The 18438-nt window shown below is 59.8% G+C and overlaps 1 protein-coding gene across 11 annotated transcripts in view; it reads right to left on the bottom strand.

Moving 5' to 3' along the window:
• CACNA1B (calcium voltage-gated channel subunit alpha1 B) overlaps positions 1 to 18438 on the bottom strand; it is a 194711-nt gene that overhangs the window by 83970 nt on the left and 92303 nt on the right. For 4 of the 11 annotated variants that reach the window (XM_067742473.1, XM_067742470.1, XM_067742480.1 and 1 more), the window contains exons 16-21: positions 17798 to 17915; positions 15742 to 15809; positions 12751 to 12857; positions 9373 to 9435; positions 5122 to 5946; positions 3944 to 4161 (exon numbers count right to left, since the gene is read on the bottom strand). In XM_067742473.1, the coding sequence (XP_067598574.1) occupies positions 3944 to 4161; positions 5122 to 5946; positions 9373 to 9435; positions 12751 to 12857; positions 15742 to 15809; positions 17798 to 17915 (1399 nt within the window). Of the gene's footprint in view, positions 1 to 3943; positions 4162 to 5117; positions 5947 to 9372; positions 9436 to 12750; positions 12858 to 15741; positions 15810 to 17797; positions 17916 to 18438 lie in introns of all 11 variants that reach the window. The other 7 variants (XM_067742478.1, XM_067742477.1, XM_067742476.1 and 4 more) reach the window with 5 other exon arrangements.

Consider the following 18438-nt stretch of genomic DNA (forward strand, 5'->3'; position numbering starts at 1 on the left):
CTCTCACCACTCCTTTTCAATACCATAGTGGAAGTCCTTGCTAATGCAATAAGGCAAACAACAACAACAAAAAAACTATACAGATTGGGAAGTAAGACTAAAAAACTGTATTTGTTTGCAGATGACTTGATCACCTATAGAGAATATCTGATAGAATCAACAAAAAAACTCCCGGAACTAATAACTGATTTTATCAAGGTTGGGTTAACACACAAAAAGTCAACTGTTTTCCTATATACTAACAATGAACAAGTGAAATTTAAAATTAAAACACAACACTATTTACATTAGCACCCCACCAAAATGAAATACTTAAGCATAAATCTAACAAAATATGTACAAGATCCCTATGAGGAAAACTACAAACTCTGATGCATGAAATAAAGGAACTAAATAAATGGAGAGATGTTCCACGTTCACGGATGGGAGGACTCAACATTGTCAGTTCTTCCCAACTTGATCTATAGATTCAATGCAGTCTCAATCAAAATCCCAGCAATTTATTTTATGGATATCAGCAAAATGATTCTAAAGTTTACATGGAGATGTAAAAGACTCAGAATAGCCAAAACTTCAATATTAAAGAAGACCGAAGTTAGAGGATTGGCACCACCCAACTTCAAGACTGACTATATAGCTACGGTAATCAAGACAGTGTGGTACTGGGGAAAGAATGAACAAATAGGTCAACAGAACAGAACAGAGAGTCCAGAAACGGGCCCCCACAAATAACAGTCAACTGATCTTCGACATGAGAGCAAAGGCAATACAGTGGAACAAAGATAGTCTCTTCGACAAATGGTGTTGGAACAACTGGACAACCACATGCCAAAAAAATTAATCTGGAGAGACTTTACACCCTTCACAAAAATTAACCCAAAATGGCTCATAGGCCTAAATGTGAAATGTGAAACTATAACACTCCTAGGAGATAATGAACAACTTTTGCTCTGTGAAAGACATCAAGAGAATGAGAACACAAGCAACAAACCGGGAGAAAATGTTTGCAGAAGACACATCTGATAAAAGACTGTTATCCAAAATATACAAAGAACTCTTAAAACTCAAAAATAAAAGCAACAACCTGATTAAAAAATGGGCAAAAGACCTTAACAGACACCTCACCAAAGAAGACATACGGAGGGTAAATAAGCACATGAAGATGTTTCCCAGCAAACGTCATCAGGGAAACGCAAACTGAAACAACCTGACACCATGACACACCTATTAGAATGGCCAAAATCTGAACAGGGACACCACCAAATGCTGGCAAAGATGTGCAGCAACAGCAATTCTCATTTATTGCTGGTGGGAACATAAGGTGGTACAGCCACCTTGGCGGTTTCTTACAAAACTAAACATATTCTTGCCACATGATCCAGCCATCACTCTCTTTAGGATTCAGCCAAAGGAGTTGAAAACTTACGTCCACACAAAAACGTGCACACAAATGTTTACAGCAGCTTTGTTCATAATTGCCAAAATTTGGAGGCAACCAAGATGTTCTCCAGTAGTTGAATGCGTAAATAAACTAAGGTCCATCCAGACAATGGAATATTATTCAGCACTAAAAAGAAATGAGCTACTAAGCCATGAAAAAACATGGAGGAACCTTAAATGCATATTGGTGAGTGAAAGAAGCCAATTTGAAGAGGCTACACACTGTATGATTCCAACTATATGACATTCTGGAAAAGGCAAAAGAACAAAGACAATGAAAAGATCAGTGGTTGCCAGACGTTGATGGGAGGTGAGGAGGGATGAACAGGCAGAGCACAGAGAATTTTTAGGGCAATGAAAATATTGTGTGTCATGTCACAATGATGGATATATGTCATTACACATTTGTCCAAACCCACAGAATGTACAACATCAAGAGTGAACTCTAATGTACCCCGTGCACTTTGGGTGATTATGACGTGTCAATGTAGTTTTATCCTTGGTTTAAAAAAAAAAGAAAAAAAAGCACCATTCTAATGAGAGATGCTGATAATAGGGAAGGCTATGCATGTGTGCAGGCAGACAGTATATGGAAATCTCTCTACCTCCCTCTCAATTTTGTTTTGAACCTTAAACTGCTCTTTAAAACTTTGTCTCTAATTTTTTTTTCAAATAAAAAAATTTAAAAGTGGGCAAAAGATATGAACAGGCACCTCACCAAAGAAGATATACAGATGCCAAATCAGCGTATGAAAGACGCTCAAGATCATATACCATTAAGGAGTTGCAAATTAAAACAATGAGCTATCAATACACACGCATCAGAATGGCGAAAATCCGAGACACTGACAATACCAAATGTTGGAGAGGATGCGAAGCAACAGGAATTCTCATTTACTGCTGGTGGGAATGTAAAAATGATATAGCCAGTTGGTTAGACCAGTTTCTTACAAAGCTAAATGTAGTTTTACCACACAATCCAAAAACCATGCTCTTAGGTATTTACCCAAATGAGTTGGAAATGTATGTCTACACAAAAACCTGAACATGAATGCTTATAATAGCTTTATTCATAACTGACAAAATTTGCAAGCAACAAACGTGTCTTTCAATAGGTGCATGGATAAATAAAGCGTGGTCCATCCGGACAACGGAATATTATTCAGCACTAAAAAGAAATGAGCTACCAAACCACGAAAAGACACGAAGGAACCTTAAATGCACACGGGTAAGTGAAAGAAGACAGTCTAAAGAGGCTACGTACTAGGTGACTCCAACTATAAGACGTTCTGGAAAAGGCAAACTACAGAGACAGTAAAAAGATCAGTGGTTGCCAGGGTTGGGGAGGAGGGGCCACACCTCGACTCCCGTGGACAAAAACCAGGTGGGGACCCTCAAGCTAGTCCAGAAAGAATGAGACCCGGGGGCTGATTTCGGGAGTCTGGGAAGACAGACACACTACTGCCATGGGAGGTGAAACGACAGAATGGACCAGGGAAAGCCTTCTTCCAAGGAAGCAACGAGGAAGGGGGAGGCTCAGCGGGCAGAGCCAGCCACCCCCACTGTTACACCTGGCGCTGTGCACTATCCATCGGCCCCAGGCGAGAGCCCCTGGGTAAGAGGGAGCGCCCGTTCTGTGCGTGGACACGTCTGCAGACAGGCAAGCATGTGGCAGCACCTGGGCCTGCCTGAGGCTGAATCTTCATCTGGAATTCCAAGTCACCTCTGCCCCTGGGAATGTTTTTTTCTATCCTTGGTGTTCACAAAACGCCCGTGCACCTGCGCATAATGTGAAGGGCCTGTCTTTGTCACCTGCAGGTTGGCATTTTATTTACACTGTGCCCTCAGTGCCCGCACACAAGTCAGTTGTGGAGCGGCTGCTCCGTCATGACCTCACACACAGTATGAGGGAGGGAGGGGAAGAAAAAGGGAAGCTCAGGCAAAGGCCTGGGAGGAACTGCAGAGCCAGGACCATAAGTAGGTGGGTGGAGGAACTGCAGAGCCAGGACCATAAGTAAGTGGGTGGAATACCACCACCCTGAGACCCCCCTCCTCTCGCCCGCTAGCTCCCGACCTCAGTCAGGTCTGTGGCCACAGTCCTTAGCAGCGTTTGTGCGACTGTGAAGAGCCGTGACCGCGCTGTGGTCTGTCTTCCCGACGAGACTCTGAGCCCCGCAAGGGCAGCCAGTCCCACTCCCCCCTGCTGTGCCCCCTGCACTCTAACACCATGCCTGGCACTTACCTGGTAACTTGCAAATACCGTTGGAAGGAAGCAGACTAGAGCTTAAGTGACATGTAATAGCAAGAGGGCTCCTCGGGGGCACTGGAAAGCAAAGGGATAGCAAGGCACAAATGCTGACAGCAAAGACTTTCCAGTTGGGGAACAATTCACAGAGGCAAGCTCCGTCCCCGGGTGGCTGTCACGGAGCAGGAGGGAAGGGGGGAGAGCAAACCGAGCCTGCACAAGGTGGGCCCTGCCCTGATGTTATGGGGAGATACTCACTGGAAACGACCGTGGTCTCCCCAGGAAGGCCAGTCAGCATCACTGGGACGTGCACAGTGGTGCTCAGATCCGAGGGTTGACTGCCCATTCGAGTAACGTTCCGCTGATTATCTGCATCCTCGGGCTGTTCTTCCACCTTCTCTAGACAGGTGCTGGGCAGGGCATGCACAGGGCCCACACCCATTACCCCACTGGCCTCCAGATCACAGTGTGGCTCCCTGCAACCAAGAATGCACATCAGAGTCTGATGGAGAGCCAAACTCCTATTCAGTCTGCAAAACCCAGCTTCTTAAACCCCTATACAGATCAAATAAATCCCTGATCACCTCCTCTGTCATGGTTTTTATCACCCTATACATTTCTGTTTTTAGGTCTGAAAGGTAGGGGCAGGGCTGACTCACCTGTTTGTCCCTGGCACAAGGCCAGGCATGGCTGATATCACGTTATGTGTATATAACAGAACTGTGTGCAGAACGAAGAAGCCTGGAAGAGGATGTTACCCTAAGCCACCCCATCTGGGGCCCCACCAGGGCAAAGGCTCAGCACAGAGCTCTGCACACAAAGACCGTGCCCAGGTCGGGCTGATCCTGAGCTGTGGCCTCTGGCTGCACGAGTTCTGGGTGGTCTGTGACTCATTGGCAAGCATGGAGACTGCTGGCCTCAGCCTAACAGCTCCTGTTACCCCTGGGTTCTCACAAAGTCACCGTCAGATCCTGTCCCAGCCAGGGACCGGGCTGGGCTGGCCTGGGATGGGGGTCCTTTCCGTCATGGCCGCATAGCCCAGCCCCCTCCCATTCCACCATTTAGTCCTGTGGCCTCCTCAGGCTTCCCTCAGGCTCTCCTGACTCGCCTTGCTTCACGGGGTTACACATTTTTCTCTTCTCCCCGGGGTACCTTTTCCAAGTCTCAGTGTCCCAAGCCAGTCCCAACACTTTCACCCATAGCCTCCCTTCCTCCCGGGCGCCTTAGAGCTACGCTCCCCACCACGCCGGCCCAACAAGGCAGGACTGTCACCACTGCAGAAAGGGGCTGAGACAGAGGGCTGGGCCGCCCGGCCAGGTCCGCGCACCCCTGATCCGTGTAACCCTACCAGCCTGCCCCTCACGGGCTGGTTGGCACGTCCGGCCCAGTCACCACTGCCCCCAGCCCCCCCGCCCCCCCCCCCCGCGCTGACTCGCCTAGGCTGGTGGTTGCGGAGCTCCTTGTCTTCGTCCCTGTCCCCCACCTCGCCCTCCTTCTCCGCGGCGGCCTCCTTCTCCGCCTCCTCGTGCGCGGACGGCGCCTTGTGCCGCGTGCGGTGCCTCCGCGCCGGCTCCTCTCCGCTCTCCGCCTCCCGGGGGCCGGCCCGGGGGCCGCCGCGGTGCCGCGCTCGCCGCTCGCCCTTAGCCCCGGGCGCCGCGCCCTCCCTGCCCGGCTCGGGCACGTGCCGGTGCGCTCGGTGGCGCCGGGGCTCCCGCTCTGCCGCCTCCTCCGGGGAGCCGCGCCGGTGGTGGCGCCGGCCGCCGTCGGGTCCCGGGCCGCGGCCACGCTCGCTCCGGGCCTCCCGGGGGCCCGCGGCCTCCTTGCTGCGGCTGCGGCGCGGCCGTGCCCGCTCCTCCCGGGCCCCCGGCTCCCCGCCCTCCGCCTTCGGGGCGTCCGCCGTGTCCTGCTCCCCCGCCGGCGCCGGCGCCGGGGCCGCGACCGCGGCCTTGTCCCTGTCTCTGTCTCGGTGCCGGTGATGCCTGCGCGGCGGGTCCGCGCCCTCGGCAGCCTCCGCGCCCTCGGGCCGGGCCTTGCCCCCCGCGGGCCCCCGCGCGCCGTCCCGGCCCGGCTCCACCACGAGCGGCCGGTCCAGGTGCGTCTTCATGTCGGGCCGCAGGTGGCGGGAGGTGGCGAAGCGCAGCCGCTCCTCGGCGTCCATCTCGCTGTACAGCGCCTCGCAGCTGGCTCGTAGGTTCTGCAGCCGCAGTTGGCTGGCCCGCTGCTCCCACACCGAGCGCGCCTTGGCCGAGTTCTGATGCCTGCTGTGGGGAGACCCGCGTAAGCCGCGCCCCCAAGCCGCCCCCCACCTCTCTGCCTCGCAGGGGAAGCCACGGATGGACACACAGCGATGGAGAGATGGCAGAGGGCGCAGTGTGGGGGGGCGGGGGGGCGGCAGGAGCCCTGGCAACCCCAGCAGAGTCGAGGGGCAGAGTTGGCGGCCGATACCCAGGGAAACAGACCTCATCCCTGCGCCCTCCGGGGGGCGCCCACAGATGGTGAGAGCCTCACCTGGGGGTGGGGGCTCAAGGCCGGGGGGCCAGGGGTGCAGAGCAGTGGGAATGACAGGCACCAGCATGAGGTGGCAGACAGGCTTCCCGGGCAGGTGGGCTGCCCGCCAGGAAGGCCAGAATGGGGCGAGGAGGGGGGCAACGTCCAAATGGAGCAGGACTGAGGAGGCAGGAAGCAGGCTGCCCGAGGAGGGGCTTCTCCATCTCCACCTCCAGGAGGGGAGCCACTGGCCAGAGGAAGACGGGGTGTCTGAGAGGGAACCCGAGAAGAGGCGGGTCGTCAGGAGCGGAAGGGACAGTTACCCAGGGAGCGAGGGGCCCCGGGGGCGGCTGGCCCTCGCGGGAGTCAGGCGGGGACTCTCCCTGCGGTGGTCGGCCCCATCTGGGCAGCTGCCACTCAGCTCAGTGACCATTTGCTGAATGCCCAGGAGCCCAGCAGGCAGGTCTGCGGCTGGACACTACGTCCTGTGTTCAGCAGTGCCCTCCTCTCTCCTGGCTCCACTGGGGCTGAGAGCCTTCCGGCGCCAGGAGTGGCCTGTAGTCCAGGCTCAGCCCTCACTAGACAGGCTTCTAAAGGCCTTGACCGCCCCCCAAGCTCACCCACACGGTCACAGGTGGATTCCACAGCCACAGGGTGCGTGGAAGCCCTTTGCATTCTGGGATATTTGCTGAACAAGACCCCAAAGTTGGCGAGCCGGCACCACCTCCTCAGAGGCCAGTCTCGTCCTGCAGCCCCTGGAGGTCTCGGGACCACTGTGGGGGGGCAGCAGTGGCAGCACGAGGACAAGGGTGGCTGTGACATCTGGGCCAGCGGCCACCTCCTCCAGCCCTCACAACCACCTCAGGGACTGGGTGCTGCTCTTGTCCCCATGTCACACTGAGCACGGAGGACGTGACTCACACAGGGTCCACAGCGAGTCACTGACGGAGCCACGATCGGACGCATGCAAGGGCAAGAGGAAACAAGTGTCTAAAGGAGACGCGAGGCCTCCGCCGGACTCCAGCTGCACTGACCGCACAGCCTAGAGCCACAACCTGGGGGCCTTGGGGGCCCAGGTGGGACAGGTCTCCACCCCCCGGCTCTGAGCCCCAGCCACTGAGCACCACGCTGAGTCCTGCCCCCAGGGTGGGGAGCCATTTCCAGGGAAGCACCTTGAAAGTATGAGAGCAGGAGAGCCTGATGCCTGTCCTTGGGGGCCCAGACGGGGGGCAGGCAGGGCAACGTATGGGGGACAGCGGTCAGCCTCTCTGACCACCTGCTGACTGGTGGGCAGCACACCTTCGGCTGCTGCCCCGTTCCCAAGGTCACCTGGCAACAGACCCACCTTCTCTCCTTGGCTTCAACCCAGAGCCACGGGGGACCTACCCATCCCCAGCTGACACCAAAACGAAGGGCCCAACTCTGAACTATGCCGAACCCTGTGAAGTGGACAGCAGCCACCAGGGGCGCTCCCCAATGGTGCAGGAACCCGTGAGGGCTGACGGCCGGACACTGGTCAGGCTTCCCCATCAGCCCAGCAGGCCGAGATGGGCCTGGACTCGGAGCCATTGGGCGGCAGGTGGTGGCCTGCTCAGACCCAGCCATGAGCCCTGGGGACCCGCCTGTCAGAACAGAAACAGGCAGGCAGTAAAGACGATGGGGACGTGGTAGCTGGTAGCTCAGGAGGAACGGGCTCTGCCCTCAGCCTCACCCTCAGACGCAGCTCTGTCTCACCCAGGAACCAGCTCAAGTCCACGGAGAGGCGGGGTGCCTGCTGGACTAGAGGCTGCGTGGGGCTGGCAGGCTCCCCTCATAACTTCCCAGGGGCGGCTCTACCAGCCCCGCTCCTGCTGGGTGGCTGCCTCTCTGGGCCTCACGCCACCCGAGACTGTCTGCGCCTGCCCAGCACGCGGCGGCGCTGCTGGCTGCCTCTCTGGACGTGTCTCTGCCTCTGTGCCTTGCTGGGGGGCGGCAGCCTGCCCCCACCTGCTTGCTGCTCTGTCCCTGCCCTGCCTGGCATGTGGCGCAGCGTGGCCGGCGCTCGCCTCTCACTCTCTGTGTCTCCACCGAGCTCCAAGAATGTGCGGGGGCGGGTCAGGCTCTGACCCACAGTGCAGTGTGGCAGAGGACTCTGACCCAGGCGAAAGCCTCGTCTAGAAGCACTCCCGAAGGGGGCACAGGGAAGGGCCCCCCCCCGCCCCACCGAGTCCAGCCCGGCTTGCAGGCAGAGCCCGGCTCAGCCGCCCTGACCCAGATGTGCCAACAGGATTCAGAAGGAGCCTCTGTGGTGAGGCCCTGCTTTGAGGTCTCCGTGCTGAGAAAGTCAGTCTTCCCTCAGTCACCCCCAGCTGTGACGATGTGGAGCAGCCCAGGTACAGCAGCGCTGGCACCTACGCCCGCATCTCAGGCCACCCGGGAGTCAGTCGTTCAGGATCCAGCCTTCTTACCCTGTGGACGTCGGGGGCCCAACAGCCAGCAGGTCCGCGTGCTCGTGAGAGCACCGAGCCCAGCTCTGTGCTGGCCAAGTAACAGGGGCCAGGGGTTCAGGGACGGCAGGAGTGCCCGTCACCACCAGGACACGGAGAGGGCACCTGGCCATCTCCAGGGACTTTTCACCTGCAGAAAGAAGGCCCTGGGGCAGACTGGTGTCACCCCCAGCAGGGCCACCCTGGGGTTTCTACGGCTCTACCTCAGGCTTTGGCTGGTCTCCGGAAGCCTCACGAGCAGGCAGAAGCTCTGCTCTCGCGAGAACAAGACTTCCTAAGGGTCCCAGAGACACCCCCTCCCCAGCAAGGCAGGGTGGGGCAGGAGGACCCCACGGATGTCCTGAGCCCCTGAGCAATCCTCTACCTCATGGGAGCCACAAGGAGACAGCCCCAGTGGCACCCAGTGGTGGTCACCTCAGGAGAAGTAGATCTGCTCAAGACACCAGAGTGACAGCACAGGGACAGACAGGCAGGAGGACAGAGACCAGGAGGGAGAGGAGGAGGGGCTGAGCCCAGAGAGCCTGATCCCACGAGCAGGACGTGAGGGCGTCAGGAAGTGTGCCCGCCGTCCCCGGCCAGGCTGCAGGATGTGGGCCTGGAGCTGCCCCCTGAAGCGAATGACTTGAAGTGGGAAGCAGAGTTAGGGGCGGACAGAAGGCGTTGGCGTGTAGTTATCACGAAGCCATAGATGGAAATTGCAGCAGAGAGACTCACGGTGAGGTTACGCTGGAGACAGATGAGCTGCGAGATACAGTACCTCGAGTTTGCTTTACAAAACTGCACATGCAAAAAACAAAACAGAACAAAAGTGAGAACACCAGAGAGTTCTACGAGAGGCTAGAACGGTGTGAGCCGCGCCGGGTCAGGGCACAGGCTGCAGTGTGCATCCAGGCAGGAGGCCGGGGATGCTTCTATCAGAGTGAGGCCGGCCGAGACCTCGGGGTAAAAGAGAAGATGAGAGAGAAGGAGCGCCCACGGAGCAGTGACCCCCACGGCCGAGGGCAAGAGCGCCATCTTGGGCCGTCCAGCGCAGCTCTGTGCACACTGCCCTGGAAGGGCAGGGGGGCTGGAAGGAGCGGGTACCACTCGTCCGCCATTGTGATCAGCCCCCTCGCCCCCGCCGGACCTGGCGCCCCACTCCCCGGGCGCCAGGGAGGGCTCACCCCTGTGGTCCCCTGGCCTTCGAGGCGGAGCAGAGCCGGCTGACACAGGGGCCTACCTGCCTCCGGCCTCACCTGGGCCCTGCTTCCTGAACACCGTGCTCAGCCCCCAAGCCGCCCTGGCCCCTCAGCTCCCCAGGCTCTAAGGCACTGCCACCAGGTCACCACCAGCCTCCCCAGGGGCAAACAGGTTCTACCACCAGCCCACCTTCCCTTGAGTGTCCTTCTGGAAGTGTCTTTCTGGAAGCTTTTCCAAAATCAATAGAGAGAAACCATAGGTCTCTTTACAGTCCTTTCCCTCCCAGGGGAGGACCAGGTGGGTCCCCAGCGCTGCCTTCTCAAGGTTGAGTCGACAAGCATTTCTGAGGAGCTCAAAGCAGTTCCCCTGCCTGGCTGCCCTGCGTGCATACAGGCATGTGTGTACAAGAGAGTGAGCAAAGCGGTGTGCATGGCTGAGTGTGTGAGCTTGTGAATGAGCATGTGAGCTGGTGTGAGTGTGACTGAGACTGTGAACATTAGGAGAACAAGGATCAGAGCAAGCGTGTGTGAGTGTGAACCCGCGTGTGGGAGCGGCCGTGGGCACCGGCACTTGTGAGTCCCAGTGACGTCGAGGCCGACACAGCCGAGAGCCAGAAGGACCGCATCAGCCTGAGTGTCCTTCCCTCCCAGGAGGCTGAGGGGACTGTCCCCTGAGGCCAAGGACACTGGACCCCCAGTGGCTCTAGGGGACTCGGGCGCCCCTCTGAGGAGGGTCCGTCACAGAGCCTCCGTCCGCTCGGGCACGGCCCATGGAGCCGCTCAAACACCACGGACACGAAAGGCGCCCTGAGCATCAGAGGCTCACAGCGCACGTCTCGACCAGGCCCCCGTCTCACAGACCACACAGCACCGCTGCGGGAGCAGGTCAGAGCGGGGTCCCTCGGAGCCTCTCCCACCACCTCAGAGGCTCGGGCAGAGAAGTGAACACGGAGAGGCTGCTGCTGCCAGCAGAGCAGGGAACCGTTGGGGCAGACGGGACAGACAGGCGCTGGAGCACAGCTCCTGCCCGCAGATGCCTCAGCTCGACGGAGGAGAGCAAACAAGCACGCACAGTGGTCCTCACGCCCCCACCCTCCGCACCTGGAGTCACGTCAGACCCACTGTGCATGCAGTGGAGATGGGCCGAGGACAAGCCCAAAGCCGCGTCCCGGGGGAGGCCGCGGGACCCACAGCTGGCCCAAGAGGGGGACGCAAGGGCCAGTGCCTGGACATACCCCAGCTTGGCCGTGACAGGGATGGGCCAGCACCGAGCTCGGGGCCTGCTGTGAGGGAGAGCGCCAAGTGTCCCCCAGGCCCCGGGGATGCAGGCCTACAGCCTGCTTCCTGCACAGCGGCGTCCCAAACGGGGACGGGGGCGGAGGGAGAGGAAGGACATCCAGACTTCCCTCTCGGGTGTCCTGACAAGCTCCCCGTGGCTGTGCTGAGGGCCCCTCCCCGCTTAGGTCCCAGCCCAGGTGGGAGTGGACACCCTGCCGCACATCCCCAAGGAATGGGCAGCCCTGGGCAGCAGCAGGGGACACAGGACACCACGCTCCCCTCCGGGACAGCAGGAAGGCAAAAGTTACACAGAAACTCCACAGGGCCCACGTGAATAAATGGGTCAGTCACCAACCACGTCCTCTACACAGACCACCAGCAGCTTATGCAGCTCAGGAAGTAACCGGGTCACAGCAAGCCCAGGACCAAGCAGACCGAGCAGGTCCATTGGCCAGACAACAGAACTCCAGAACAACTGGGCACTGAGCCCCCAGCAGCTGTGGAATGATGGCGGCTGTGTCCTGCCTGGCTCCTTGCAGGCCCCCTGCACCCCTGCCTGGACTCCCAGGGCCTGGGACCTCTCTTTACTTCTTCTCCCCCAAAGGCCAGCACTTTCTGCTCACCTTAGAGACAGGTCCTCCGCAAACATCCTCCTAGAAAACAGGCCATGGCCCTGTGGCGTCCAGGCGAGAATGGGGCTGCTAAGATGCACCCTCACCCGTGCGTGTACACACTCCCACTCCCACAAACGCATCCACGTGCCAGCGCACTCTCGGCACCAGTGCCTGTGTCACCACAGACGGGCCTGAGGTGCTCCGACCACGCAGCACAGTGTGCACGGGAGAGGGAAGCAGGTGCAGAGCGGGGGCCCGTGGAGCAGCGTGGGGAGTGGGAGCCGTGGCGGGGGCTGGCGAGCGGGGCAGAAGGCAGGGGCAGCAGCTCCAGGGTGGGCTCAGCCTGGCCCCGAGCCCCTCTGTGCTCTCTCACGGCCACCCAGTGACCGGGATTGGGCCGGACTTTCCTGCCTCCTTCCCCGGGGGCCAACGCCCCCCAGCCCACCGTGGCTTCTGGCCCTGCGCTGGGGCGTTCTGTCCCAACTCGGAAATCCATAACGCCCCCAGCAGCACTCTCAGCTGGCTCTGGGTGACCAGAGTCCCCGACGGAAGTCTCAGCCCCGCCTGCACCTCTGCTCATCAGAGAGGCCTCCTCTCGACCCCTGTCCCAACACCAGAACTCGATACTATTGGAAACTGCATTAAGTCTCTTGGGCTGCTGAAGTAACCCCTTGAATCTTCCGGCTCACAAAACACACTTCTGAAAGGCGGTGTGTAAGTCAGACACACCAAGTCCCTGGCGCTGCCCAAGACTGTCCAGAGGGCCGCCTTCCGTGGTCACTCCCACCCACGGCGTTGCCACACCGCGCTCTCCCCCCGGCGGGGAGAAGCGGGGAGGCTTTACTTGGTGGTCTCTTTGCTCAAAAGTCCCCGCAGGGGAGGAGTGCCATTCCCCCGCATCTCAGCTCCTGGGAAGGGGCTGTATCCTAACAGCTCCAGCCAAGGCAAGGGCCCCTGAGGAGGCCCCGGGGGAGCTGGACTCTGCTCCCGCCACCGCCCACAACCCACTCCGAGAGCCTTACGCGGCGATGGAGATGTTGGCGGCAGACATGGGGCTGACTTCAGCCACTTCTTTGGCCTTTTGCAGAGCAAGCTTCTGGTTGGCTGCTTCTTCCATCTCCTCCTCGTCCTGTTTGGACAGACAGGGAGTGTGTCCACTCCGATGCCACCAGCTCTTCCGCCTGGGGCCTCTTGAGTCCTTCCTGCCTCCTGAGCCAGTGGGGCCAGGAAGCCAGCTCCTGCCTTAGCACGACCCACCCACGCTCCAGACCGCCCTGCTACGCCCACCTCTGCAGGCAAGAGTCCCCAGGGTTTCTGTGTCAGCACCCCTTCCCAGGGCGCTCACAGCTGACAGCCCCACTCCAGAGCTCCAGCCCCAGGGACCCATTTCCACGTGTTAGTCTTTATTCCATCAAAATGCAAACCCACCCCTCCTTTATTCCCACCTGCTCCCCCGCCACCCAGAGCACTTGTCACACTGGAACGAAGTCACCTCTTCCCCAGGGTGCTGAGCCAGGGCGAGGGGCAGGCGCCCCACCCTGAGCCTGGGTCCCTGCCCTGCACCACCCACACGAACCATCACCAGCAATGTGCCTAGCAGGGCCACCTTGCAGCCTTTGAGCTTTTCCACCTGCACTCATCGGGTCACATCTGTCTACCTGTGACCATGCCTGGCCCTGTGTTCCCTTCCCCACTGAGTTCCTGGAGAGGAGCCCCACGGCTCTCTGCCACCCGGGATAGCATGTGCTCATGTGTGCGCACCTGCGCAGACACCCCGCCCTGCCTCTGCCCTCTCCATGGGAAGGGAGTGGACATCCAGACAGACCCTCCAGCCCTGGCCCCATGTCACTAGGCAAAACCAACATGATCTGCTCCTCAGATCTAGATAAACAGCTCTAGGCTGAGTCTACCAGCCCTGGGAGGGAAACCAGTCTCTGTGCCGTCCAGCTAGATCACTGGGCCCATGCTTATATCCCCCATTACCCCAATCCCGGGCCCACCTGGCTCCCCTGGGAGCTGGCATTCCCAACATGTCCCCAAATGTCCTTGAATCTGCTTTTAGAGGCAGAGCAATGGCAACTAAGCCCCCTATTAGCTGTCTGAAGATTTCCCACCATAGAGAAGAGACATTCAAACTTCAGGCCTCAGAGGGGAGGCAGAGCTAGACCCACCAGAACACCCTAGAGACGTCGTTCCTCCAGCTATGGGCTCCATCCTGGTTTACGGCCCTCAAATCACTCCAACTGGTGTTCTACAAACAAACTCGATGTGAGTTTATTTCCACTTCAAAATAAATGATGCTACCATATATTTGTGGGACTGTAAAGGAGGGAGTGTTCGCCCTTTGGTCTCTTGGCCAGCCCAGGAATGCCCCATAGCCTGACACAGACAGGCGTCCACCTGCCCCAACTCCCAAAGCAAGGAAATTCCTGAATTAGGGCAGTTTGCCCAAAGGGGCCACCACCTATGGTCTGTGCATGGATACAGGGCCCCAAGGACATGGCCTGTCAGTATGTCCTCACCCACTGACAGCCTTGAAGGGGCAGTGAGAGCTTTGAACTCAAGCTCACCCAGCCCAGGACGATGCTGCTGGGCACCCCTAGCTCACGTGGTCCTGTAAATCCTGACCCCAAGAAGTGCTCTGTGCTTGCACGGGTCCCCCCAGCCAGAGCCTTGGGCCATTCTCCAGCCCCTCCTGAATGGCAAGGTTCAGTCTAGGAACTGGCTAACAACAGAAATGGGCACGCCAGTGGGATTCCCAATCCTCAGAAGCCAGCACCCAGAAGAAGGGAGGAGTCCAGACCCACAGGCACTGCCCCAGCCCAGCTAGGGGGTGGGGGGAGGCACACTGCACGGGCCGCCCCCGTGGAGCACTCCTCGCAGGGAGCCGGGTGGGGCAGCAGGGCACCTGTACAGCACGCGCTGTCAGGACCACTGTGGCACACCTGCATCTCTGTCGCCTGCCTTCCTCAGGGAAGGCCCGAGTCAAGCCCCAGAACGGGGACAGTGTTAAGAGTCTTAGGATGTGCTAGACTGGAGTGGGTGCTACACAAGTGGGAGGCTGTCAGGGACGGCGGGCGCGAGCGCACAGACACCCACACACACAGGTGCGCGCACAGGCATAGGCCCGGCGTACAGAGCAAGTATGCGCGTGCCTGCAAGGAGCAGAGCCTGCTCAGAGCCCCTGACCAGCAGGAGTGCCCTCTGCACCGGGAGCCGGGCTTGTCAAAGCGCCAGCCTGAGGCTGAAACAGCGGGCTGCCTGCACTGCCCAGGGCAGAGAGGGTGACGGTAAGCAGGCAGGGGGTTGTGCCATCTGGAGGGAAACCACAGGGGAGACACGTGTAATCACGTCCCCCACCAGGCTCAAGGATGAGACATGACTGTTAGACGACTCCCACTGGGCACAGCCTGGAAAGAAAGCTGTCCTGCCGGGACACGGGCTTGCTGAGAACAGGCACCGACTGCTCCCCCAGCGCCAGCCTGGCCCGACTCAGGACCGCGCTGCCCAGCGCCAGCCTGAGCTCAGCCAGCCACACCGGGAATGACCACAAGGGTCCCTCAGTGCCCTCTGGGGTCTTCAGACTGGATGGCCCCTAGGCCCACCTCCTGATGCGTCTCGCTCCTGAGAGGACACAGCCCACTCCACACAGAGACCAGGGCAGCCCGGCCCCCATCTTCCAGGCCCCTCTCTGGTCTGCGCCATGTCATCCACCACCAGCTCCCACACCTCCTCCTGCCTCTCCGGTCATCCTTCCCAGGTCTCGGCTTCCCAGGAGCTGCCCTCGTGCCCATCTGCCTTCCCAGCATGCTCTTTCTGCCTACCTCCTCGGTGCCGTTCCCCACAGCCCTGCCTGTCCAGGGCCTGGAGGAAACACCCCTGGACAGCAGTCACATGGCCCTTAACCCAGGTCCTGGCCCTCCTCATGGCTCTGCAGCAGCATCCAGAGCGACACGGATTGACCCCCCCACCCCACCCATAGCTAGGCTGCAGGTGGGTCCCTACCTACACACCTTGGTCAGTTCCTGCGCGTTGGCAAGGTTGTCCACGGCGATGGCCAGGAAGACGTTCAGCAGAGTGTCTGGTCGGCTCCAGCTAAGGAAGGGAAGCCCTCCGACGCACAGCCTCTCCCAGGCTCAGACCACGGCTCCCTCTGACAACACAGGGGCCCATCTCCCCAGGGCCTGAGCAGCCTCGGCCTCCTTCCTTGGTGTCCACACGCCCCCACCCCCGGCCCTCCAGCCCTGTCAGCCCGTCAGCCCCAGACACAGCCCAGCCCAGCCGCTGGGTCCTGTGGGCCCCTGGCCTCCACCCGGCCTCCTTCATGCAATGTCACATTGCCCGGCCTCCTCGAAGGCCCACACCACCCCTTCCCCCCGCCCCCTCTTCAGGGCCGACGCTCCAGGCCGGAAGCTCGCGCTGTGTTGGATTGATCTGCCTTTGCCTCCTAGGAGGGCACAAGGGCTGCCCGCTCTGCCCCCACCTCTCCCAACAAGCACCCAGGCTGCATGTGGGCTCTGGCACCTTTGGGTCCCACGAGCAGAGACCGACGGACCAGCTTCCTGGCAAGGCTCACGGACACATGCCTGGCTTCGTTCCCACCTTCCTTTACCAAAGCCGAGTCCTGGGACCCCTCCCTCGAGGTGCCCCTCCTCCAGAGCAGCAGGGGCAACGTGCGGATGGCAGATGCCACGGGAGTGCCCAGCAGGAGGCCGCTGCCTCCAAAGCGTCCTCCCACTGTGCCCCCTGGGAGCCGCGACAAGGCGCTCCTATGGCCCCCAGTCAGAAATGAGGAAACGAAGGCCACAGAGGGCAGGTAACTCCCCAGGGTCCCAGGGTCAGGGGGCCCAACGGCCCTGCCCCGCCCATCTGAACTCTGCAGGCCCAGGCCCTCGCGCTGCCGCTGACCTGAACCTCCTCAGGTTTCCCGTCAACGGAGCCGCCTCTCCCAGCCTCAGCGCCAGGCAGCACTGTCCTCCCTGCGCTGCCCCCGCCCCTGCCCCAGCCCCAGCCCTCGGTGCCTCACCCCTGTGCCGCCCCCGCAGACCCAGGCCCACCCCTGGCCCCCACGGGTGGGTGCCCTCCCGGTCACCTAGTGCCCTGCACACTGACGATGGGCAGGCAGTCCTTTGCCATGGGGTGTCCGCTGCCCGCTTAATGCCAGCTGCCCCTTCCCCTCAGCTGTGACAGCCGAACCGTCTCAGACCCTTCTGGTCCTGGGACAGACGCCCAGGGACAGCCCTGGGCCCCATGTTATCCCAGCGGCTCTGGGCCAGTGCCACGCTCAAGCAGCCGTCGGCTCTGCGTGACCCCTGTGCGTCAGGCCCCCTGTCTGGCAAGGAGGTGCCCTGGGACTCAGGGGGGACCCACATCCCAGGGCAGTGCCTCATAGACAGGCCTGCTCAGGGCCCCAGCGGGGCCCACGGGACAGGACGCCAAGGTCGGCTGCTGCCTCCTGGCACTGCCCACAGCTGTGGGCACCCGCAGAGGCCTCGCTACGCCGAGAGCAGGACGAAGGCCATGCCCCTTGGGGCCCAGCCACAGGGACACACTCCAACCGGGCGGCGCGGTCAGGGGGCCTGAGGCACAGCCTCCCTGGCTGGGCTTGCCCTGACGCCCCAGAGTCCCACAGCCCAGACCCTGAAACACAAGCCTGAGGAGTATCCTCCGCACAAGACCTTCCTTTGCGCTTCTCTGCAGGTGGGCGTTTCCATGGGCGAAGGTTTGTTCAAAAGCCCAGTGCCACAACTTAATTACTGAATTAAATTAAAGTGAAAACAAAACACATGGCTGCCCTCAGGCTCAAAGCCACGTCTTCCCGCCGCTGACCTCGCTACTTGCCTCGGGACACCCCACGCGCTGCTCACGCTTTCCTCGGCCCCGGGGCCGACCTCAGGCTGCATCTGTAACTCAAGCTGCTCCTGGGCAGGGGTGCATCATGGCCCACCCTCCATGGGAAAGCCGCCCACACGTTCATTCGTGCCGACCACCGGCTCCGTCCTCCTGGGGAGGGAGGGGAGAGCAGGCCCAGGAAGCACCGACCCCCTTGCCCAGACGGCAGAAGGATACAGTTTCCAAACAGCGTCAGGACAATGAAGTAAACCGACGAGAACATGCCTTTGCTGACTCCACCTTGCGATTCGATCCCATGATACATCACCGCGTTCCAGTCCTCCCCAGTCAGGATCTGCAGAGGGCGGGAGAGCAGCCGGGGCATGTCCCCACAGCCACCCGCGTTCACACGCACGCCCACACCCACAAGCCCATGGGCACACGAGTGCGCACACACAGGTCCCTGGATGATGGTTAAGGTGGCCCAGGAGCCTCCAGAGAAACTTCCAGAAGGACATGGCTGCTGGGCTGGGTCAAGATGAATATGCTCTGGGTTTCTGCCAAGAATGGAAAGGGAGCTCCCAGCAGGAGAGAAAGGCGAGCAAAGGCAAGGAGACCATGGCAGAGCTTCCCACGTCCCAGAGCTGCCTGGTCACTGCCGCACCAGTGAGGAAACTGAGGCTCGCAGAGGGGCACAAGCCGCTCACGGCCAGACAACAGCTACAGGGCCTCTGACCCTCCAGGTTCCTGCCTCCCCTGGCCCAGGGGGTCCAGGCCACGAGGGCGGCTAAATGCCGTCCCTGCCCCATCGGGAAACACGTGCCTCTTTTTCACTTGTATTTGGGGCAAAGTACAAGGGAATAAGGTAACAGACACTC

Source organism: Pseudorca crassidens, chromosome 7, assembly GCF_039906515.1.
Source record: "Pseudorca crassidens isolate mPseCra1 chromosome 7, mPseCra1.hap1, whole genome shotgun sequence".
Lineage (NCBI taxonomy): Eukaryota > Metazoa > Chordata > Mammalia > Artiodactyla > Delphinidae > Pseudorca > Pseudorca crassidens.